Consider the following 24,324-nt stretch of genomic DNA (forward strand, 5'->3'; position numbering starts at 1 on the left):
ATTATGATTCGGCTAGATAAAGTGAAATGCACAACAATTTAAAGTTCGACAAAAGTATACATTGTAAAAATGTGTCATCCAAATTGGTTGGTAAAAACGGCACCGAAATTAGATGGTAAAAAAGGCATCGAAATTTGCTTATAAAAACGGTACCGAAATCAGATGATAAAAACGACACCGAAATTAGATGATAAAAACGGCACCGAAATTTGTTTATAAAAACGACACCGAAATTAAATTGTAAAAATGTCACCGAAATTTCCTTGTAAAAACGGCACCGAAAATGTTCATCTTTCTAAGCATAACTTCACCGATTATTTGGGTCGTTGATAAAAAAAAGTTTACCTACAAATCTGAGTTATTTTTTGAAATAATCACCACAAATTAGTTTATCTTATCTCTAAAGTTATTTCTTCACTTATAATGTTGTTATATGAATCCAATGAAGAGTTGTAGTTGAGTTCTTCAATACTAAAATCTTCCATTAATAAACCTTCTTGACCACCAAGCTCCTCCATTAATGTACCTTCCTCATTGTTAGTTTCTTTCATTACTAATGTTTTTAGTAGATGATAGTGAGTTGATTGTTCATAGTTGTGGTGGTGATTGTTGGGATGGTGGAAGGTGTTGCTGGTGGGGTTTAAGGATGAAGAAAATAAAATATCTTCTACTATATAATCAATATTTATTTGTTTTTAAGTTTGATCCTTATCAAAATTTGATTTTAGTCCCTATGTGCTTTGTAAATAGCAAAACCTTATTTACAGAGAAAGTGAAAAGATTCCAACTTTTGGGCCCTCTAAATAGCCAAAGTAGCTCTGTAAATAGTTTTAGCCAAACACTAGCAGAGTACCAGAACGACAGAAAGAGAAGTGGAAAAGGCAGAAGTTTAGGGGGAATGTGGGGTATATATAATAGGGTAGTTGTGGAGTTATTAACCCTAGATCTAACGGATGAGCGATATCTTAGAGACCCCTCATCTCACGGCATACGCTCTCTCCGCCTTATTGAAGATTTGAAGTGGATTTCTTCTCCTAATGGACCACAAATGGGCGGGTATATATAGGCACCAATCAGGCTTGCCCTATCGTACTCAGGTGTGGGCGGGAGGTCGGGCAAGGGGTTTACCCGCGCCCGCCCACCAAATTTCATCGGGCCGGAACCCGAAATGAGTAGCGGGTTCCCATGGTCAGTCATAGGCTCGGGTACCCATGGGCGGTTTCGGGCTCGCGGGCAACATTCCCACCCCTCGTCCATTGTTTAGGTTGACTATATTTGACATCAAGTCTTGTCACATTCCAACTCCCTAACAACCTAGTGTTTCCAGAGTTAGCCTCAATTCTACAGTGTGCAAAATAGTAGTCCGAGTCAGGAGCAATATCTAGCAAGGGTATGAGCTGTTTAAGCGACCATTCTTGTTTGGGTTTCAGTTCCTCAGAAGCCTTGGGACAAGATCTGGTAGCATGGCCCAAGTATCATTCTTGAAGATTGATTTTCATTTCTAGACAGTTGTTCTTCCTTCATCTTTCTTGGTCGAGCAAACAAATTGGGTCTGCTGGGTGAAATCTCAGATTTAGCGACGGCAGCCTCCCTCACGAAAGTCCAATTCTGTCAATAAAATGTTAATCAATTTTGCCAAGAGAATTTACATTTTATAATCAGAGCATCACATTATATCGCGAAGGAGAAGAAAATTTTCAGAATCAGCTAGCTATACATCAACTTCAGTTTGCTGCAAACAGATAACTGATGTTTTTCATCCTATCTTGTAAAGGAACAGATGGTTGTTTTGATGGTAATATACTATAGTTGATCTTTCATTAACCCAAACTGGTCTAATTTCTCCTAACCAAATTCTTTCACTGTTTCATCACATACCAGGAAAGAAGACGAGTTCATACAAAAAATAAGATGCTCGTTTCTTTCACCTAAGATTGCTTCTGTGCAAAATATTAATCTCTGAACCTCTAGCCTTTCGTTCTCCAATTGTAGATAATAAAACCTGCAAAATATTATCCGCCTCTTCCGTGCAACTAAATTGGATACTCATATGAAAAAGTGGCATTGGAGTAGAGTGGCGCTTCCATCTCTTTGTCCTTGTAGTACTGCTAGTTGTTCCTTTCTTCTGCATATGCTCTCTCAACGGCGTCTCTGAACTGCTCCCTCCGACAATTTCCAAGACTTCCTCTTCTCTGTCAACGTGAATCACACTCTCCAAGTTCATCTCCATTTCGATTTCCCACTCCAAATCCGCAGCAACACCATTGAAGTCTGGCTTACCTAATTTTACAAGACTGGAACACCTGACAACCAAGACATGTCTCTCTGTGATGACAACGAACGTGCCTGCCTGTTTCAGGGCTTTGCACATCACAAATTCCTCATCCTTAAGCCTGCCATCATCAGTTTCCATAAGCATCGATGTCCCTATCGCTTCTTCCCAGGAGTACGGCCTCAATGGCAGATCGCTCCTAAGACGCCTAGGCAAACGAGCCCGAAGGCGGTGAGGTTGGTGATGGCTGCTTCTATTTCTGATGCTTTGTGCAGTTCTCCCAGTGACGTCAAGAATGCTTGCTACTGGTCTGGCAACAAGTCCTGCAGTTCCTAAGGCAATACCTGCACCAAATGAAAACAAGCCTGTACAGTAAGAGAATGCTTGCACAACTAAAATTGGACTTCTCCATGATGGTGATAATTATGGTGGGCATAATTGAAGCTAATTACATCTTTGTTTCTACCTGAGAGGACCCCGGGGAGGCCATGTTTCTCTGCTCCGCTGACTGGTGACTGAAGGAATCCAGTAAGAGCCTGGCAAAGGGAGGTCGTATATGGATTATAATGCACATATAATGCAGGAAGCGTAAGGAAGGAAAGATATTAGAACTTGCAATATTACTGGATATATTTATCGGGTTATTTACAAGATTCATTCTGAAGTAGTTAACGCTCCAGGGAAATACATCAATAAAACATAATGCTCTTTGGAATCTTCAGCAAACAGATTGACATGGTGTTTTATGTACCTCTAGGAATTCATTCAATAAACCTTTGTTGTGTGCTGTTAGACCCTTCCTCTGTTCCTCAATTCTTTTAACAGCCTCGTCGCCATCAAATGTAAATGCAACAATGCTCTGCAAGCACACAAGTACTTAAAATGAAACACATGAAGTGATCCTCGGAGTAACTGAACGTAAACATGTTCTGTTACTATACCTTGTGTGCTGCTTTGCTGAACTGGGTGGCAGCATTACTAACGGCATAGATGGTATTACTGAATAGACTCGTTGTGCCTTCTGCCATTGCTGTAATTAGTTCTGAAGGGCTCTGCAGAAAAATATTCTTAAAGTTGCGACTCCTTGCTATCATCTGACCAGGCTAATAACGATTAAATAGTTATAAAACTTCACTCACCTGCAAAACACCCCTGGCCGGAACAGATAAAAAATCTTTGATGCCAAGTCCCATGTTCCTCGCAAACCCCATAGGGTTACCTATTACACCAGCAGACCCAAATACCTGCAATTTTAACAATTAGAACAAAGTACGTTTTCCAAAAAGAACTATTGAAACAAAGTATATTTTTTCGCCACAAGACACAAGTACTTCAAATTTCAGCAAGAACGATGTGAGGGGTATTTACAAGTATGCTAGCCATACAAAAAAATCATCATTAGCAAGTACTTATACGGCACGAGAAGTACAACTCTGCCTGTCAAGCTTTTACCTGTAGCACAAGCAATAAGAATGTTGTAGATGCATGCAAGAACGCATAGTATTAAAGACGGCACTGAAAATGAAGTACAGAGTGCTTTGGAGAGTAAAATAAAGACATCAAAACTCAACCAAACCTTGTACATCTCATGAAGAAGTTGCCTAGAATAATGCCTGACGAGAATTTCTTGGAAGGACTCCAAGCTAGCCATATGATGTGCAATGGTTAGTTGTTTAAGATATACTGGTGCTCCCTCAACATCTGCAAGTGCCATAAGGCCTCTCTAAAATCAATTTGGATTAGTATTAACGTATGGTACCTTGTACAAAAGCTAGTAGCATAAATATGTACTTCCTACAAGAAGTACTTGGAGTGAAAATAAAGTATCTCTTGCAAACATGGAGCACGGAATGTATGAACAAATAAACACAATTGCTGCATATGATATCTCACCTGAAAAGAAGTGCTGCTGACATTACTGAGCAACCTTGTCGGGGTAGGGGTATTGTTTCTAAGCATCCAGGGAACACTAGAAAAGCTGAAAGATGGCGACATGAATCAATTAAAACATTCAGGTGATAAGTTTTTAAGTGGCATTAAAGAAACAAGTTCTCACAAAAGTGAAAAGAAAATGTGAACTGTACACCAACAAGCGATCTTGATGAATAACTAAAAACAAGGCAATTAAATCATAAAGCAAGACCGCATTCTGTTGTTTGATTTGGACTAATATAGTTTATTCAAGTCAGCTATCCTATTTTCGACTTGTCTATAGGACTAAAGTGACCCCTGTCTTCCTTTAGAGGGTTGCTGCAGCTTTCAACCACCTTGCAGAAGATCAGAAGATCAAAAGACCAGGAGATCCTGTGGCTAATTCCAAGAATGAATGAACATATAAACTATATGGATCCCGTGACCTATGACCTGGAAACTCAAACAAGAGTTCCAGATTCAATTCCAAGAAGTAAGAACCATAAACAATGTAGTACAATGAGTTTCAATTCTTAAGAGTAATACAAAATATATTTCCATGTTGGGGAAATGATCTGGAACCTGGCATGTCAGACAGGAGCTCACAAATACTCAGAAAAAAACTGGGAGAAAAAGATGTCACATATACTTTAAAAAGGAATGAAACAAAGTGGGACACAAAGAGCACAAGCTCAATTATTAGTGATTTATCTCTACAGATTAAAGTTACTAACTCACCTGAAAGTGACCTTTATAGGAGCCAAATCAAATAATTCAACATATATCTTCGTTTGTCTTCTTGCTAAGAGGTGAATTTTCTGCCAAGGAGCTCCAATTGGCACTACTAAAGGTAAAGGCGGACTGGGGCTGCAACTCTCTAGGAATTTTGAAACATTTACTGAATAAAACTGGCTTTTACTTAGTTTGGAAGAGTTAGAATTCTGAGTACTGAAGAGTTCTTGTGCGAAATTCGCACCATGGGTGGAACTGACATCTAGCGATGTTTTCCTCTGTACCCTGAAAACTACTGCTCTACCAAAATCAAACAAGCCCAAAATTACTTCTTCTTCCAGCTGGAGGTGCAAAGCTGCTAATCTGCAAGCATTCACTAAATTCTAAGTATCCAAGAAATAGTACAGATTCCATATAAAAACATCAAATCCAAGAATTAGAACCTTAGACTTATATATCGAAAGGAAACCAGTGATATGTCCTTGGTCCTCCATTTAGCTGCAGCTAAGCAGAAAATAGGATCAGATGAGCAGTCAGAACCCTCTTCATTCGCACTTCCATCTTTTATCCTTGAGCTACCATCCTCACTTTTCAACTGGCCTATAAAATTTCTTCTGTTATCATGATCAAATGACAGGATGACCGGATAAGGGGTATTATGCAACTGATTATCTATCTGCAATGATGAGATCTGGAAGGAAAACTTTTGCTGATCCACACTTTGCCGTATTTCAATCTTGGTGTCGTTTGCACATGCAAAAAGTAACTCCTACAAAATAAATGTAATAATGATTAGATGCATGAGGAATCACAAGAAGAAATTAGATAACATACTCTTTTGCTAATACTTTTGAATCAAAAAGCATAATGAATTATTTTCAGATAAAGAAACCGAAAAAATCTATTGAAGTAACCTGAGAATACGAGTTGATTAGGGATATCCCGATAAGTGAAAGATGAATTGATATTCTCTCACTGTAGTCACCAAATATCTCCTGTTTCTGATCAAGATTCTTTTTGCCTTTCAATCCGAGGAAACTTGTGTCCTTCATATCTCCCACAGTATGACGACTTGAATCGATAATACTAAGAACCTGTCAGACAAACGAAAGTCATTGAACTAAGGGAAATTAGGACTGCGGAGTTTAGTTCTACAAAGACTGACCACCACGAACATACCTTAACCGCTCCTTCAGCATGGGAAGTGAGGAATAATCTTTTCCCAGGCCTCTGAGGAAAGAAATAAAAGTGAGAAAACACCCTGAAAATTCTCCACACGAAATCGAAATCATCTACAGTGTTCCATCACTCGAAATTCGTTAGACAATAACGTAGTACCATTCCATACATTTTAGCTTTATATTGCATATTGCACTTAGCATCCCTCGAAAAAGTATAATAAACAAAAGAACGGATGAAAAGTAGGAGCATAAGAAAAAAAGAATCTAATAAACAGAAATCATACCGAGAAAGGTTGTGTTTGTTTTTTTATTTGTGTCTGAAACCAAATTGACTGAATTATTTTACAATTAGATGTTGTTTTCTAATCTGAATCTGAATTTGCTGAACTAATAATTTGAAATTTATACCCCCTAATTAATTTTCATGATAAAACAAGAGAAGCCTAATTTCTCTTTTTCTAATAAATATAAATGAACCCTAACTGGATTAAGGTTTTATTTCTTTTTCTCCTTCTCCACTGCTGAAGAAAAAGATAACCTCTAATGACTTCCTCTCCCACTCTCCTTCTCCTTTCTCTCTCTCTCTCTCTCTCTAACCGAAGGTTTCTCTCTCCTAACCGCAGGTCGGCAATGGTTAACGTTAACCCTCGCCATATCGGAGGAGGGTTTCGAACAAAATGAGTAGACCCCCGCCAGATCTGATGAGGGCCGTACAAGGGGATCCTCGCCAGATCTGACGAGGATCCGAACAAGATGATTTGGTTTGTGTTTGGTGTTGTGTTGGTGGTGGTGGGCTGACTCTGGTTTGTGATGGTGTGGTGGTGGTGGCAGTGGTGATGTGGTCTGAGGAGGTGGGGATGTGGTCTGAGGTGGTGTTGTGTCTTGCGGCGGCGGTTTGTGGCGGTGACAGGAAATATTTGGATGAAGCAAGATTTTTCTAAAACACAAGGGCATAAGCATCATTTGACCTATTTCAGAAATTTGGACCTTTCAGACTTGTTTTGAAGTCTAAAATATGTGGTCTCTTTTTCAGCTCATTCAGACCCCAACCCAATTCAGCTACATTTTCAGATTTTCTTAAATTTAAAAAGAAACATCTGACATCTGAAATGACACAATTCAGATTCAGATCCGAAAAAAATAAAAAACAGACAACCAAAATATTTCACAGCATAGAACTAAACTCAGCAGCCAGAAAACTTTCTCTCTGAAAAAGTTCTTGATAGTTTCTTAGAAATTCATGTCTTACCTGCTGAGGGTTAAGAGATAGCTTGCATTAGCATAAACAAGAACTTTCATACAACAGTAATAGATATATGGTTTTATTGAGCTTACCCCCTCAACACTAATCAGTGATTGAGTTTACCCCCTTCAGTAATTAGTAATTGAACTTACCCCCTTGAGTTTAGAATTTTGGCAAAACTACTAAGGACATGTTTGGCGTGGGATAATAAAATCATAAATAAAATCTTGTGAATATTGAAGGAAAGATGAGAACATTTTACAGCAGCGTCAGTAACAAAATGCTACTAAATTTCCTTGTTACCCTTCATCAGTCGTGGTTAAAGTATCATACATTTTGTGTTTCTTTATTGACTATTAATCTTGTGAATTGTCTCGAAAAATGATATGATATACTCATCATTTGCGTAACATTTTGATTATTTCTATTATTTTATTCCATATTGAACAAAACATATATGCGACATACTTCCATTCCGAAAACAATATAGACCGAAATCGTAATTTGATACCTTGACCAGAACAAGTTACATTCATATTGTCGGAGCAGTATCAAGAGATATAACACAATATTCGTAATCATTGCAAGACTAACTTCCTTAGCATGGAAGGATCGCAACAGCAAAATATTCAAAGACTCCAATGCAGTAACAAACCTAGACATAGATGACGTAAAAGGAACATTTTGGTGTTGGGCTAAATGTTTAGCTAAGCTTAAGCACGCATCATAAGGTAGATGTTGTGGGTAATTGGGAGGCGTGGATGTCGTCAGAGATCCAATGACCTCCCTAAATCTTGTAGGGTTTCTTTTCTTCTTTTGATATATTAATTCAATTTTTTTTAAAAAAAACTTCCTTAGCATGAATGAAGAATTAAGTATCGGACCTCAGATGTGGATGGCAAGTAGATAGGTTGGTGTTCCTTTATATCGTCAAGAGCATATGCCCCTAAAACACGCTCTCCAGGGACCTAGATGTTTCCACAAAAGTATAATTAGCGACCATCACAGAGAATCCGTTAGAGCAGCAGTACGAGTAATACCTCAACAATGAGACGATGAGAATAGCAAGGCTCATCCCAAGCATAACGGCAAGACGTGTAAGAATGTATAGTTGTTTCAAATGCTTCACATTTTTGTTGGTATATTCGTAGCCTCTGTTAAGTAGCAAAGAGAAAACATAAACAAGCCTCTCAATTGATGACTTAACAACTAACATTACACAGAACAAATACAGGGTCACGAGAGTTAATTTCCACGGCATACAAGTATCTCTTCTACATCAATTATTTTCCAAGAATCCTGAGCTAAGATGTACATCCAGATGAGGAAAACAGAACTTGCAATTGAGTTATCTGTAGTTCAATTACCAAGTAGAACCAACCTGTTGACACCATTCCTGGACATGCACAACAAAGCATTGCTTACTTGTCACAGTCCATAGAATGGTCCTTCTAGTAGAACCAGACCAACCCATTAACCCATCCCGAAATCACAAATCACCACTACACAGTCGATTTACACATCAGACCCTCAAAAATCTAAATTTCTAGACAAGCAAAAAGGGTCAAACTATGTGCTATTTGGATTTATGACCGAAGCTGTCAATTTTCAAGATATTCAAATTGAGTTGCTCTAGAAAAAGGCAATGCATGTGATTTAACAATTGACAGTCGCAGCATGAAAATCATGAACCACTTTTAGACATTTTTTTTAAGAGTTTACATTAATCTATAAATGAGTTGGGTCAACGCAGTGGCGTGGCAGAGAATTTAGGGGCCCGGTGCGAAATTTAAATCGGGCCCCCTTATTTAGAAGTCTCTCCTGCCGGCCTACAAAAAAATAACATTGGACTATCTACCATTTAGCCTAAATCAGGCTTGCCTACAAAAAAAAATAACATTGGGCCTTAGAGTGTGTACAAAGAAAATAACATCAGGTCTCCATGCTCCACGAAAATGAAAAAACAATTTGGAAGCTACTTGTTGGATTTGAACCTGTGATCTTTGTGGTTTGAGGCGGCCGGCGGGTAGCACACCAGCCGACCTATCTTCTATATATGTTTTAGAGTGGGTTTTAAATTATAAGTATTTTCTTTGTGTAAATTTTTCAGAAGAGGGGCCCTTAGGGAGTGGGGGGGCCGTGCGGTCGCACCCACGCCCCTGGGTCAACATTTCTCCTAACAGACAGAATTGCCTAAATGTCCAAAAAACACTCATAACTACTCACCTCTTCAGAAAAGTTGTCAATTCTGTATGGCATAAACAAAGTATTGTCATCAGATAGAAGAATTAAGTTTGTCCCCGAACTTCCATGAGAGCTTCCTACAACCTTCTCATCTCTAATGGAAACATCAGCATTTTGCACTTCAACCCGTATCATATTTAATGTACCACAAGCATAACTTCGCATTTTCACTTGGGTGTCACCTAGATTATCAGGAGAAAAGCTGCCCGACCACATCCATCCAGGTTCGTCAAAACAAAGAGATACCAGAAAATCCCTGCCAAATATAGAAAGAAAAAGGAACCACTTTCTAACTAACCACTGATAAAAGCACAAATATTCATGGAAGGCATCAAGACGCTACTTTTCATATGATACCAAACAACATCCAACAAGAGAACCACCTGGCTTCAACTGCATAATAAAAGATGCTATTACCTTGTTGTATCAGACAAGTGCAGGGGGCAATGTTGTCCAACTCCTAAGCGGAAAACTTGATCAGTTCCCTTTTGCTTGAAACGTAGATCCTTGCTACAGGCATTACTGATGACATATCTGCAGAAATTTAAAGCCAAACAGGTTAAGTTTTCTTAACGTATATAACATACGAATGATGATTTCGTGAAAGTGTAACCCGTACATCATAAGCTAAATCAAGACTTTTGTCTGACTGGAGAGATATAAAATGCATAAGATAATCCATGATCACACTTTGTTCGAGGAATCACCTGGGCTGGAAAGTAATGGTCCTTGACATACCAGAGACTGGTTCCGTGACTGCACTTGATGTTACAGATAAAACGAATGCTCCAGACGTAAATGCTTGAGGAACAACAACACTAGTTGAGCCAGTAGTGGGGACAAGAGAAAAAGGACTAGACCACATAGAACTTCTCATATTTTCAGTAACACAATCAGGTAAGTACCTAGCCACTTCAACCATTATTTCACCTTCTGAAGAACTCGAGTAAGGAGAATACATAAATGCTTCAACCTTTCTATTGTCGTTACCTATATCCAAACTCTTCCTAACCTTGCCCAAAAGATTTAGTTGCCCATTACTATCTTGAGCATCTACATCATTTTTGACGGGATACTCAATAAAATGTGCAGAAGAATCTGTAGAGCTGATATGCCTTTTCAGAACGCCCCGAGAATGCAAGTCTAGATTCTCTCTCAGTGAGATGGTATGCTTTTTCGATATTGAACTTCCCATGTCAGTACTTTGGGAGTTAGCATATGGATCCTCTTGTGAAGATAAGATGTGGAGACCATCTTCTCTTGCTAGAAGTTGGTCCTCCTCAAACGGATAATAACAGGAAGGAATAATGCAACCACTTCCTTTTCTTTCAGTACCAGACTCCGCAATAGTAAGTGCCAACCCTGTGCAGTTGTATAGGAGGAATGGAACTGAAATGATGAGTTCACGAGCACCACAGAATGCATCCATCACTTTCTCTACAGTAACATATAAAGGACCTAGACATTTCAAAATTAGATGTAAGCAACCATTTCTATAGAACATCAAAGATACAAAAGTCACCAAGAAATATGATTTACCCTTGCATGAATCGGGATGGAGGGTCAGCGTTTCACATAAAGAAAACCTTGTCTCATTGAATTTGGCAACTGCAGCGAATGTTTCTGCACGTGGGAACATGGACATACTAGGCCTGAATCCATCCATATGGAACAAGATTCCGAGGTCATGGGTAGAATCAGTGTGGAAAACACAAGCAGTATTTATCTGAAAAGAGATATGAACTGTAAGCACAAGACCTTAAATAGCTACAGCAGTAAAATCACCTCCAAAAGAAAGACACTTAGTTGATTGATTGAACTACAAACCTTAGAGATGGATACAGTACGAGTAACTCCGCTACTTTCAATTGTCAAAGATAGATCTGTTGGAAGATGGTTCCTCACCAACAAAGGAGTAGTTAGAGTTACATAATGAATTGCTCGACTATTCGACTCTTCTAGGTTATGCATTTTCTGAGAACCATCTACAAGAGACTGCTTCAAAGTCTCCTTAATATTTAGAGATGAACTACTCCCACTAGAGGAAGGCAGGTTGATATCATGAATTGAAATGCAACAGCGAAACGGGTCATTATTAGGATGAGATGGATAGCAAACAAACGATCTCAAAATCCCAATTCTTTTCTCCTGCGAAAGAATGTTTGAGAGCAGATGAGCCTCACTCCAGAGGTGACTGTTACCAAGTGGACGCCACCTCATGCGACCAGCTTCAGCTAAATGCAGAGGTAAAGGGAACTCCTGTCCAGGAAATATGGGGTCTAGCACCTGAAATGAACAACTATGTGAGAGCCACATTATCAGGAAAAGCTCAAAAGATTGTTCATCATAAAGAGTACATTTATACCTTTGGAGATACACCAAATGGAATATCAAATCGGAGCTCCAATGGCGTGGACGTTGCATTTAGGAGTATCACCTGAATCCATGAACCGTAAGGAAGAAGTAAAAAAATGATGAGGGTGAACAACAAAGAACAATGTACACATACCGTGGAGTACAACTGTATTAACTTGCTATAATGCTGAACAGAAACATCAAAAACCACTGGTACAACAAATCCAATATTTGGATTCATTTTACTTCTTTCTTCAATCTTTCTAGCGTACATTGACCCATCCTCATTCCTTTCTACTTCTTTAACTTCAGATGCCTTGGAAAAATCAACTTCGAAGTAGCTAAGACCTACAAGATCCATGGAAATAGGTACTGAAGGCCCAGAAGTACCATCAAATTGGACAGAGATCATATGATGTGCCACCCCATCCGACTTCTCATTCAATCTGTCAGAGGACTTTGCAGATTTATAGCGAAATAATTGTTCTGGAGTTTCATCAATATAAATAGGAACTGAACAACCTGGTAGGACACTATTTCCTTCCTTCATTGGTATAATGGTCAAATCATTTGCATTAACAAGTCCCCAGTACACCTGGAATACTAGAGGCAAGGAAGTCCTATTCTGAAGTATATAAGGGGAATATCTTCTTGTAGAGGTAACATCATTGGATCGGGAACCCCAAAATCCCTGTTTTTGAGAAAGATCATTTAATTCACCATGGCCCCAAGCATCGTTAATCATCTTACTTCCCCTAAAAATAACCTAGCAAATACATACACAAAGAAACCAAGAAAAGAATCATATGGCAGAAATATGTACACATGTAGCTCAATAAGTTCCCGCAGTGAAATAGTTACTATGTACAGAACCTGATATTTATAAAAAGGTATAGGTCAGTATCTACCTCAATAAGTGATTCAGTTAAATTCAAGTTGAGACTTGAAGTAGACTTCAGATGAATATCAGTCATAGCGGAGGTGTTCAGAAGCGCACTCTGCTCATGTTCCCTATTCATGCTTAACTGAAAGGTCCATGGCTCTATAAAAGGCTCCCACATTACCTAAAACCATTGTGTACAACTATTAGACAATCATTTACTTGAAGTCCAGATATGATATCAACTAGGTAGTCTAGGTTAACATGCTCTACCTTCTGAATATTGTTGTAGTTCACCACAACCTCACCAGCAACTGAAGCCTCTACACTGCTTCTTGTTAGGTTCAAATGGAAAAGTAAATTCCTCAAAAGTAGCTCCATTAGGAGTACATTACAGTTCCACTATAAAGCCAGAGTAGGAATAGAATTAGAAGAAAGCTTGAAAAACATAATCTATCATAAATATTCAAGGTCCTACTATAGCGTGATACTAAATATATGAAACGAAAAAAAAAGAGGAAGAATTTTTTAGAAATACCATTCAAAAAGAGAATCAGAAAAATTTAATCCTCGGCTCTATAATAGATATTTCGACAGATCAATAGGACCTACTTTGTAGAAGGACTGGACACTAGTTGGTAGACATAAAGCAAGACATAAAGCAACTATAAGCAAGGAATTAAAGAAAGAAGAAAATAACGCACCCAAGTCTCGTGATAATAATTCATGAATGCCTAAAACAAGAGGCAAGAGACCCTTATATAGGATCGACTAGGGTATATCTCATAGTAACTCTGATTCCTAGAATAACATCAAAATACTAGTTTAAAATAAAATAAAAACACTTGGTTGGTACTTTAAAACAACTAGGAAACCCCTCAATGGGTCTTGGCTGGGCCGTAAGGATTATCTTGGTTAGATGGACCCTCATCAATAACAAAGAATTATATATATATATATATATATATACCATAATGCATCTAATCAACAAGTCTATATATATATATATATATATACATGTGCCATTATGTTAAACAGGTACAAGAACAGTGACAAAAGCAACTGGAGTCTGGATTAAAAATGGATCACTAGAGCATAATCTTACCAAGTTTATGAACATATACTCGTTTCAATTGTAAAGACTAATAATACAATTTTTTTTTATTGATTAACGAAAAGATGAAAAAAGATAAATAATTTCTTTCCAAAGAACTAATAAAGTTGAGTCAATCTTTCTAAATACCTAGACTGGAATTCATTTAGACATCAAGACTGTTATGTCGGGCACTAGTCGGGCGGGCGTTTAATCGGTTTGAGAGCATAAGAGGTTGAGGACAACTAGTCAAGTTGGGAATAGCGACTACCCGCATACTAGTCAGGGGTACTCTGGGTTTTTTCCAGCACAGAATAGGACCCATTTATGTGCTTATTAACAAGTTATTAGCTGGGTCATGATTAATTTTCAGCCTAGTCCGTACTCGGAAGAATGAGAAGGTGTCGCTGTAATAAGAACTAGGACAAATAGCTGGAAATAAATGCTTCGCCCTACATTAAAGGTGTTAATTGCCAAGATAAGAAGTAGAAATTACTGGACTACGAGTTACAAGTTATGTCAAATCAAGAACAAAACTATTGCCTACCACATCTAAGATTACCATTGCATCGTATTGTGAATTTGTGACGTTGAATCAGATTCAAAATGCAGTAACATAGATGTTGTAAGAAGAAGCTTACCCTTCCATCACTTAGAACCAGAGAAGCCTTCCTCAAACGGACATTAAAATCAAAAATACCAATCGGAGGCTGAGAAGATGCCGTTTCAGGTATTTCAAACGTAACAACATGCCAGAAGTGGAATATCTGATGTGATAACCACACTTCTAAAGCATCTGTACTGACCTCAGCTGTCACATGAAAAAGGTCATCTTGGTTACTGCATATCTCTGCAACTAGATCAATCTGATTTAATTGGAAGAGAGGCCACGAGATGACCTTTTGGTCCTCAGTGACTTCCAGCACAACTCTCGTCGTGTACACATTTGACTTCAAGTTTACCCGTCTTTCCTTCATAGTAAGTTCACTAGCTCTACTGCTCAAAGTGAATGTGACATATTTACCGAATTCTGCTTCTAGCGTGTGGTTTTTCCCATGTAATGCGAAACCCAAATCCCGAGGCACGTTTGCCTGAATATCAGATTTCTTCTTTATGTTGCATTCTTCTTTGGACAAGACAGGATAATGAAGTGACACGCTTATATCCTCAGACTTCAGTACCAGATCAATAGATCTCTGAATATTGTCACTAGACACAGAAGTTGATTTTCTTTGAAATTCATGATCAGTATAAAGCACGTCCCCTGTAACATCTATAGGAAGTACTGTCGTACCTGACAGGTTCTTTGATGGTTCATATAGGTTCAAGTGTTGAGTAGAAGAAAGAAGTAGGTCCAGGACTTCATTCCAATCCGACAAGTATAACCAAATATCAAGAGAAGGTAGACAAAAGGTAAACTCATTCTCACCACTATTTGACTTGGAGAACTTAATGCTGAGACCAGAACAGATTGCACTACCAGATGTACAACGTACTAATGTGACTGAATTATGAAAAGAATAGACAGATAGGTTAGAAAAACTAACATTAAAAGATAAAGGTATATCGTCTCTGAACAATGCATAGAAAGTTAGTTTTATATCTGACTTTGCAACTAGCTCTGACGAGTTAGAGTGTCTTCCCTTTGCACGATACAACTTAACTGTCAGTAAATCAACCGAACACCTAGCTTGGGTGAAAGTCACACTTGAGGTGGTAGGCAAAGATAAATTTCCTTCTTTTAAGCTCCTCTTCAACTGCTTAAACTCAAAGACATCAGATCTGAAACATTCAGATTCTTTACCAACTGATGACAGTTGATCTATGGCATTTAGCACCGCTTCAACTTCGGAGAGGAAGTAATCATCTGTCGCAAAAAACAAATTATCATGTTAACTCGAAAATTCTAGTATGGTATACCAAACTCTATTACGCAAATGAGTCAAGCAAATGGCATAATAGAGAGAAAGTGACACTACCTCTCGTGATAACTTCACAATGCCTAACCTTCATCATGATGCAAGTTTTACTAGAGAGTTCACATGGTATCCTAATCCAAAAGTCAGCATCCAATGGTTCGAGTAAGGAAAAATTTTCGTAACTAGTACCGTGGCAGAGCATTAAAGAAACATGTATACCCCGTCCAAATACATTAAGAAGATGAACTGCTTCTGCAACTTTATCTGCTTCAATCATACATTCTAGAGGTATGTCATCCAAAGCATTTTTTGATTTGCTCATTGGGGTGAAATTGCAATACAGTTGTGGAAGTTTAAAATGTAGAGATTGTTCTTCGCTGTTTTCTAGGGGTAGAATTAAGATGGAGTCAAGTACCTCAAACTTGTACGAAACATCAAATTGGTTCTTTTCCACATTATTGCACTTCATAATTTCAGCTGCACATTGTTCATTTTTCTTTGAAGTCCAATCAGGTAGAGCGAAGTAACCGATCACTATCGCCAAAAATTCGGATGGTAAAGTGCAGCATACATGCTGAATGCTGACACTCATTTCCATTTGGGGACTCGCCGCCTCCTTTTTTGTTTTCCTTGCACGAAAATTCAATATAGAGGCCAGATTTGGTTCTGATGGACCCCATAGATACTCGCTTCTATCTTGAGGGAACCAAGATGAGGAAAGCACTAATCCTTCAATAGAACATAATATATCCATATGGTCAGTCCCATGAATAAGAATCAAAGATTTAGATATAGGCATCGTTAGAGTTCCTAGAATGCAAGATGAATCATGGAAGTGTGCTGTGATTTCGCTTAGATTCAAATCAATAGTAAACACATCAGATTCTATGCAACCCTGAGATGCAAGAAGTGCAGTGTTACTGGACGAAAAGTTCATTTTTTTGATATTGAACATTCTAGACCTCTTCCTTAATTTGACTTCGGAATTCCTTACACATTTTCTATCCCTCAGAATCAAAGTTTGTCTCCACTCAGGGATTCCATGAATAAGGGACTCTTCAAGACTATTAAGGAAATCAGAATTATGAATAGTAATAAAAGGAAAGTGGTCTACGGGTATGCATGCCTCGGCAGATCCAGCTTCATAATAGTTAGAAAATCCAAACTTTTGGGGCAAGAAACCAGATATCAAGTTTTTATCTTTAATTCCCTCACTTGGATCAGGGGAGTTCTTCCCTGAATTAGCTGATGCAGAGGAGCCATCTCGAGATAATCCATCGATAAATTGAATCAGCAACCCGAAGACTTTAGGATAACAATGAAGATCAACTTCATTCAAGCACACTTTCAGCCAACGATAAACTATATCCCCTCTTTTCTCAGTGTCGTAGTGTAGAAAAAAGAACCCATCAAATGATGCACGTCTCTCACCAAAATCAATGCTTGTAGGGCTTGCTCCCACACCCACATCATGTTGATATGCGAAGTTTGCAGCCGAGATGTTCTTGGACGAGCATAACGTATGATCACTAACTTCACCATTTGATGGACCAGTTTTGATCATCAGTGTTTTGAAGCAGACCCAGCATCCCTCTCTAATTTCTTCAAGAGCATACCTGGAATATCACGTAGAAGGCAGAGAATTAGATCCGAGATGCAAAACATCAGACCCAAGAAAATAAGTCCAGGAAAGATAAGGAATATTTGATAGGTCTTATCGCATATCTTAAGACATTTGGTGACTCAATTGAGATTTAAAAGGGATAAAGTTTCCTTTTGTTAAAAATGTGAAAAAGAAGTCTGGAAAGAGGATAATCATTTAGTAAAAGAATTAGTCATAATAAGATAGCAGGAAGAAGTAAATGCCCGAGATCTACAACTACAAAAGAAGCTACGCTCTGGAAGAGTACTCGAGAGAATATACATCGATGTGTTTGAATCTATATAAAATAATGTGTCAACTTTTAGTGATAAAAGATAGAGTGGACCAAACAAAATACTGTTGAACATACTCGATATCTAACTCCCTAAGAGCAAAGATAAGGATCAATTTACTGTCCGCATCATCTTCATGAATAGCATGCAAGTTTACAAGACCCACATTGGCAGCTATAGAAAATTGAAAGGCATTGCAACCCTCTGTTCTCTCTACCATAACTACTTTTGATTTTGATTGTGGAATATTCAGAGAACGAATCAATCCAGCAACTGCACCATATATTGAAGACGAGAAATTTACAATAAGTCTTGACACAATGACATGAACCTGAAATCAGAGGAAATGAAATTACTATTAAATGAAATCTTGTGAATCCAAAATGCATACATCAACCAGTCCCCTAATTAGACTCCAAAACTGTAAAGTTCTAGTGTATACTTACACATTTCCTTTATAAAATTGTACAACATTAGCAAAACCAATAGATCCCATAGAAACCATACTTGCAGTTGAACTTTAAGAACCAGTTTCTTAAGACAAATAAGCAACAACTGAACATAGAATGACTGCTTACATGAAGGAAAACTACGTGGAAAGTAAATAACCTTATATATAGCATCCATGTGTTAAATTAAAGCCCATAATTTTTACCACTCGTGAAGCGCTGCTACTGAGAGAAAAAACCGTTGAAGAATGACTTGTAGTTATTAGCAATATCACATAAAGTAGCCAAGTGACAATGGGAAATGCTAAGACGGCCCATAAATTACCAAGACAGTTTTAGTGAGGTAAACGCGTACGCAGAGGCAAATATGGAGGTTTGCACACATTGATCTCCAATAAATTCGGACCATTTTCAATATGAATACTAACACAATAATATCAAATTATTCTTCAAACTTTCTAAATATTGAATTCTTCCAAAAATAATAAAAAGAAAAAGATAAGCCTCCATGTTACGTAGCTTTAAGATGTTCCAAGATCTATCTGGTAAAAGGTTAAGCATCTTAGCAATTAACTTCTGGGCGTCGATGATTATTGAGTAGTTCAACTTCAAACTGGACAGTTATGCTAAAGGACGATTGAGAACTCGTAAAACCGAGATATTAAAACCAGGAGAAATCTAAACGATTGGGAAGTTGTCAGCTTCATCTTTTTGCTGGCTCTTTTGCAAGACTATACTATTTCAAATAACCCAGACAAGAGGGTTTGGAAAGTGAATGAGAAGGAGAAACTTAGTGTCAGCTGCTGCTATCAAAGAATTCTTAAGGATCACACCATTCTTCCCTCTTCCCAAGTGAATTTAGTTTGGCGCCCGGCCATCCCCCCTAGAGTCAGTTTCTTTATTTGGGCGACGTTGCTTAAGAAGTTGCCAACAGTAGATTCTCTTAGGAGAAGGGGCTCTGCACTTCCCAGTAGATGTATCTTATGCAAGGAGGAAGAGAGCATAGACCACATTTTCTTGTCATGTGCAGTGGCTGAGGATCTCTGGAACTATTTTATGGCCTCCCTTAAAGTGCAATTGTAGATCTAGGACTGTAAACCTCATGATTGAGCAGTGGGAAGGTCTATACAAGCCCGAGAAGAGAAGAGAGATTTGGGATCTCGTCCCAGCCGCCATTATGTGGAGCATTTGGATCGACCACAACAACAAAATTTTTAAGGAAGGAAACCTATCCAGCTCCATTGATGTTGAGGACGTAAAAGGGGTAGTTTTCTTTTGGGCGAAAAGAATTGTAGCTTTTAAGTCTATTTCCTTTTGCGATGTAGTTGTCAATTGGGAGGCTTGGATGTCGTGAGAGTCTCCGAATCCTTTACCTCCCCCTTTGTACATATTCTTTTCCTTTAATATATTCATTCAAACTTTCAAAAAAAAAAAAAGAACTCGTAAAACCGAATATTAAACTTTGCATCCATAACTTCCTAGTTTTTTACTTACCTCCATTTGTTTCATCATCGACTCATCTGGGACGATGCAAGCTGCCAATGTAACAGAAGCATTAAACTTCTCAATGACGGACACTGCTTGAGAATAATCGAGAATCATCACATTCACCTGTATGAGATTAGTTCCAAAGTCAATAAGCTAAAAATGAATCTATAAAAGTGAGGGAATATTAGAACACATAAATGACGATACAGCAAACTAAGGAATCACCTCAAAATCAGTTAAAGCAATTTCAAAGTGATCATAAAGATCTTCAACTTTGTCACTAAGTGATATATCACAAGGAGAAGTTGAACTTGGGAAATGAGTTGGAAGATGTTTTCTTTTTGTAGCAGGAGTTTGCATCTGAACCTTTGATCTAAGGAGAAGACTTCCCAATTCCAAGACCTGTGAAAAATAGTACAAAGTATGTAAGATAACAAAAAATCTGAAATTTTGAATTACTGTATTAATCAGAAAATGTATGCAGAAAAGAGGAAGTATTGGTAATGATAAGGTGACACTATGCAACCAAAGCCTCCCAACAAATCCGTGTACGTTTTAGTCCTAGCGCAAGCTTGTGTCCGGCTCGAATAATTAGGATTCATCTTAAGGAGTCTGTCAGTTTATTATCAATTAAAATGCTTTCCCTTAAGATTGTATTATTTCTTCCATCCGAATGCACTACAAGTATGTAACGTAATAGAAGCGGAAAATGCCTCATTCATATGTACACAGCAATCAGTACAGACAATATGTGCCGACCAAAGTTTGAAGAAGTTCAACTTATACAAAATCGAATTACTTTCCATGGTTTTGATAATTTCATAGGCAGTGAGGCCCAGTTGAATAAGAAAAATGATTTAGCTACGTTTTAGTTAGGCCCTGAGGCAACTGACACAAGAACATATTTAAAGCAGTATGAGATGCAGCAAGTGAGGCCTCCACTCGTCTCCCATGAAGGTATACAATTACTTATAGAAATTTCTATGTAGTTAGAATTTAGAAACCAAGATCAGGTAGATTTTGGGATCATTTCTAGTTCTTACACTTTATTTGGTTTTTGGACAAATTAATGGACAGCAGAAAAAGAAGAAAGTAGTAAGGGTGAAAAGGTAAAGGTAATCCATAATTATGCCCCAACTTGCGGCCTCTAGTTTTATTCATGACAATAACTCACAGTAGCCCACTCTAAATGCTTTGACATTGTCAATGATACCAAGCGTGATTCCTGAATCACGTGGATCCAAGCTACTAGAAAGGTTCACACACACTCCATATATACTTAGATATCACACACCCTAATACAGTATGACATAAAAAAGAAAGATATTGGAAGGAGGATTCGAGAAAAGATTTTGAAAAACAAAAGGAGGATAGGGAGAGAGAAAGAGAACAGAAGTTCATAAAGAAAAAATAGCGAGCCCAAAAAAGAGAGAAATTAAATAAAATAAAGACCGTTGTTGAAGAGAAACTAAAAAGAATTGGGGTACAAAATTATAAAGAAAAATTGAGGGTTTTCTTAAATTTTCTGGGGCAGTAAAACTTCTCCTTTATCCCATTTCCAACTGCCATTTCTCTCCATATCCGTATGTCTATATGTCTCCCTCTCTCTCTGTAAAACTTTAATTGCCTCTTTATCTCACTCAATCTTCACTTTTCGGCAAAGGGAAGAGTTTCAGGCGAAAACCTCATACCTAAAATCCTAATACTTTCGTCGAGGGTTTCAGTCTCGTGGTCGACCAGCCATGAAACCCTTGACCAAGGGCCTGTAACTCTCCTTCCGGGTTTTAGGGTTTAGCCTGAAACCCTTTCCGTTCGTCTAAGACAAAGGGAGTTTTGGCAAAGGAAACCCTTCCCTTCGAACGAACAATGACAATAACGAGAGAGTCAGAGATAATTAATAGAATAAGAGATGAGAGAGAAAGAGAGAGAGGGGGAGAAGAGAGGAGATAAGTGGTGATGTTGGTGGTTGGAGGAGGAGAGGGAAGAGAGAAAGATCTAAAAAGAAACATATTAAAGGGCGTCTACAATGGCAGTTTCTCAGCGACCCTTTCCGGCGTGAATAAGAAACGGTAGTGGGGGCGCTCGAGGAAAACAAAAAAATTTGACCAAATTTTTCAACCAAAATGATGTAGCCCGGAAAACTTTCTTCCTTCTTCAAAGCGGTGGTAAGAAAAACTAAGTGAAGAATAGCTTACTTGTTTGTATCTCTTGCATTTTGATGAAGGAACCATATTTTTGATGTTGTTCTGCTTGAAACCCTATGTTTACATGTTTCCTCTTTCTCTTAATTATTAGACGAGAAACGTTCTCCTATATTTTCCTTTCTTTTTCTCCTTTTTTACTTTCTTTCTTCTTTGTATTTTCTCTTCTCTCAATCCCTTCTCATTCTTACTATTAAAACAGTAACCACAATTTGTTCATTGAAAAAGAAAGTGAACACCTATCAAGCCGCAGTCCAGGTTGACTCGTTGAGTCATATGGATCGGTATGACAAAGTTACCCGAGTTTACTCGTTGAACCCCTAACACAAGGTCTTTGGCTGGGTACCCCTCAGCCTGAGCATATTTGCAATTTACTGATGTTAGGTAGGCTTCTCAGGGCTAGAGTTTACGCTACCAATCAATCATTCATACGTTTAAATCAGAACGTCACATGCATATTTCATAAGGAGATGCTAGCACAGATACCTAAACAAGAGATTACCATGAAATCGCACTGAGACTTGTCTTTCTCCAGAGGAAATTTGATGCATATGCTACTGAAACTGATATCCCAAATTATTCTTGAACGATTCAATGCAATATATCTGCAACAAAAGAAGAGCAATTGAGTATCAAGGAAAAGTGAAAGAAAAGAGAGAAAGCCCAAGAAGTGGCGCCCTAATTTTTTACTCCAAACAAGATATGCACTGATCATATGGAAGTGGTAAACTCACTCAGATTTCGATGCTACTCGAACATTAACATCGTCCAAAGCATTTAATGATAAGAGGACCTGCAGAGTGGAGACGCAGACACGAGAATTAAAGTTTAAAGGTCTTTAGCTAGCATTTACGATGTAATACTCGCAGAAGACGAACCGTAACTACAATCCGTAACTAGAAAGCATCGGCGCATAAAAGACAGTTAAATAACCATAAGAACTTACTAATTAAGATGATGATTTATTCAGAAGGTGAACAAAAGATAATTAGTCATGCCCCTCATTCAAGCCAAATGCATCAGCCATTGGCAATCCCAATAGGATTTGAGCTCTATCTCTTAAGACTTTCCAACGAAATCCAACTATAACTATAGACCCAACTAACACAAAAATAAGATAACGATATGCTTATGTTTTTTGATGTAGAAGTCCATGATCAAAGGCCAGCAATTCCAGTGCATTGTGTTATTTTAAACTTTTCAGAACTGAAGATAAATTTTCCCTGAAAAAACATTCATCACATTACATAGGAATAAATCCAAACATTTTACATGGCTTGTTGCACATACACTACTATTACATCGATAATTGGACCTCTCAAGGTCATAGCAAGACCCTTTAGGATAATTATTTGTGTACAAGTGCAGCCTCCCAAGCAACCCTTTTTTAAAAAACAAAAGTTATTGTTGAACGCACTGCACTGCAAGGCTAAAGTTGATATAGCTCAACCAGTTACAGGGATGTTCCCTTAAGAAGCAACCAAAGAACATGCCTTGGCATTATTTCTAAGAAAAAGCACTTTCTAATTGTTGTTATTAGGGTCAAAGGGCCCTCTATATGACCTCTAAGAGAGAGAATTAATGTTTTTTTATTATTTATTATTAGTTTGAGCAGCATTTACTTGAAGACCTGTATGCTGAAGAATTTTCAAGCTAAGTTATTTTTTCCGGGAACTCATGCAGATATTCCAGATGGTGATGAGTTGAATCGGGTGTTATTAAGTAGCCTTTTCTCCTATGAGCTGTGACCATAAAAGTTGAATCTGGTTTATGGTTAGACGCAGACGACTTATTATCCAAATCTCTGCCAGGCCTAGTCTCAAGTCACCACCAATACAAATTCTAACTCCTAACAACTGAAGCACGGATGGAAGCTCAAACACTGCCAGAAGCTCGTACCAAAGCCAATGGAGACTAATAATTATATTGCGGAGTCAGATGTTCTAACTCTTTATTGCTACTTTTATTTGTTGTTAAATCGTAAGGAAAAGTTTAGACCTAATAACTTGAATAGGTCTAATCTTCCTATATGTTTCCTTTATTTCCTATATTGATTAATAGTTTAATACAATGAACTAAAGGGACAAAACATAAATATTGACAAAAGCAATAAAATCAACAAAAATGAAAAGAATAAAGAAGATAAATACGCGAACGCACAAGCCCGAATGACTCGCCAACAATGATCCCAAAAAAAAATATGTTGCTATCACCAGTATGCAGACAACCTGCATCTTGGACCTGCTCATCTACCTTTTGGGGTTTTATGGGTTTCTTTTAAAGGAAATTGGTCCGATGACCAAATTTGTGTTGGTCGTCGTTAAGTCATTATTTTTGTAGCTTGTAGGCTTGGGCTCCATGAGCCAAACCTGTGTGAATCTATGCAAAATGTGTGCAAATTTCTGCAAAACTTTACTATTG

The 24,324-nt window shown here is 38.0% G+C and overlaps 1 protein-coding gene across 4 annotated transcripts in view; it reads right to left on the minus strand.

The window, feature by feature from the left end:
- Positions 1-1,650: 1,650 nt before the first annotated feature.
- Positions 1,651-24,324, minus strand: part of LOC147532264 (vacuolar protein sorting-associated protein, putative (DUF1162)) — a 46,013-nt gene continuing 23,339 nt past the window's right edge. For all 4 annotated transcript variants that reach the window (XM_086649013.1, XM_086649015.1, XM_086649014.1 and 1 more), the window contains 29 exons: positions 22,638-22,696; positions 22,406-22,508; positions 19,928-20,104; positions 19,709-19,825; positions 17,843-18,096; positions 15,891-17,446; positions 14,553-15,778; positions 13,092-13,220; positions 12,847-13,002; positions 12,093-12,704; positions 11,949-12,020; positions 11,411-11,869; positions 11,123-11,309; positions 10,291-11,041; positions 10,001-10,117; positions 9,566-9,839; positions 8,380-8,493; positions 8,224-8,307; positions 6,095-6,145; positions 5,830-6,009; positions 5,359-5,684; positions 4,922-5,278; positions 4,166-4,250; positions 3,849-3,995; positions 3,412-3,516; positions 3,214-3,324; positions 3,024-3,131; positions 2,739-2,808; positions 1,651-2,616 (listed from right to left, as the gene is read on the minus strand). In XM_086649013.1, the coding sequence (XP_086505139.1) occupies positions 1,925-2,616; positions 2,739-2,808; positions 3,024-3,131; positions 3,214-3,324; positions 3,412-3,516; positions 3,849-3,995; positions 4,166-4,250; positions 4,922-5,278; positions 5,359-5,684; positions 5,830-6,009; positions 6,095-6,145; positions 8,224-8,307; positions 8,380-8,493; positions 9,566-9,839; positions 10,001-10,117; positions 10,291-11,041; positions 11,123-11,309; positions 11,411-11,869; positions 11,949-12,020; positions 12,093-12,704; positions 12,847-13,002; positions 13,092-13,220; positions 14,553-15,778; positions 15,891-17,446; positions 17,843-18,096; positions 19,709-19,825; positions 19,928-20,104; positions 22,406-22,508; positions 22,638-22,696 (8,679 nt within the window). In that variant the 3' untranslated portion in view covers positions 1,651-1,924. The remainder of the gene's footprint in view (positions 2,617-2,738; positions 2,809-3,023; positions 3,132-3,213; positions 3,325-3,411; positions 3,517-3,848; positions 3,996-4,165; positions 4,251-4,921; positions 5,279-5,358; positions 5,685-5,829; positions 6,010-6,094; positions 6,146-8,223; positions 8,308-8,379; positions 8,494-9,565; positions 9,840-10,000; positions 10,118-10,290; positions 11,042-11,122; positions 11,310-11,410; positions 11,870-11,948; positions 12,021-12,092; positions 12,705-12,846; positions 13,003-13,091; positions 13,221-14,552; positions 15,779-15,890; positions 17,447-17,842; positions 18,097-19,708; positions 19,826-19,927; positions 20,105-22,405; positions 22,509-22,637; positions 22,697-24,324) is intronic.

Source organism: Eschscholzia californica, unplaced genomic scaffold (assembly GCF_041429995.1).
Source record: "Eschscholzia californica isolate CP2 unplaced genomic scaffold, dmEscCali1.0.p SCAF_6, whole genome shotgun sequence".
Lineage (NCBI taxonomy): Eukaryota > Viridiplantae > Streptophyta > Magnoliopsida > Ranunculales > Papaveraceae > Eschscholzia > Eschscholzia californica.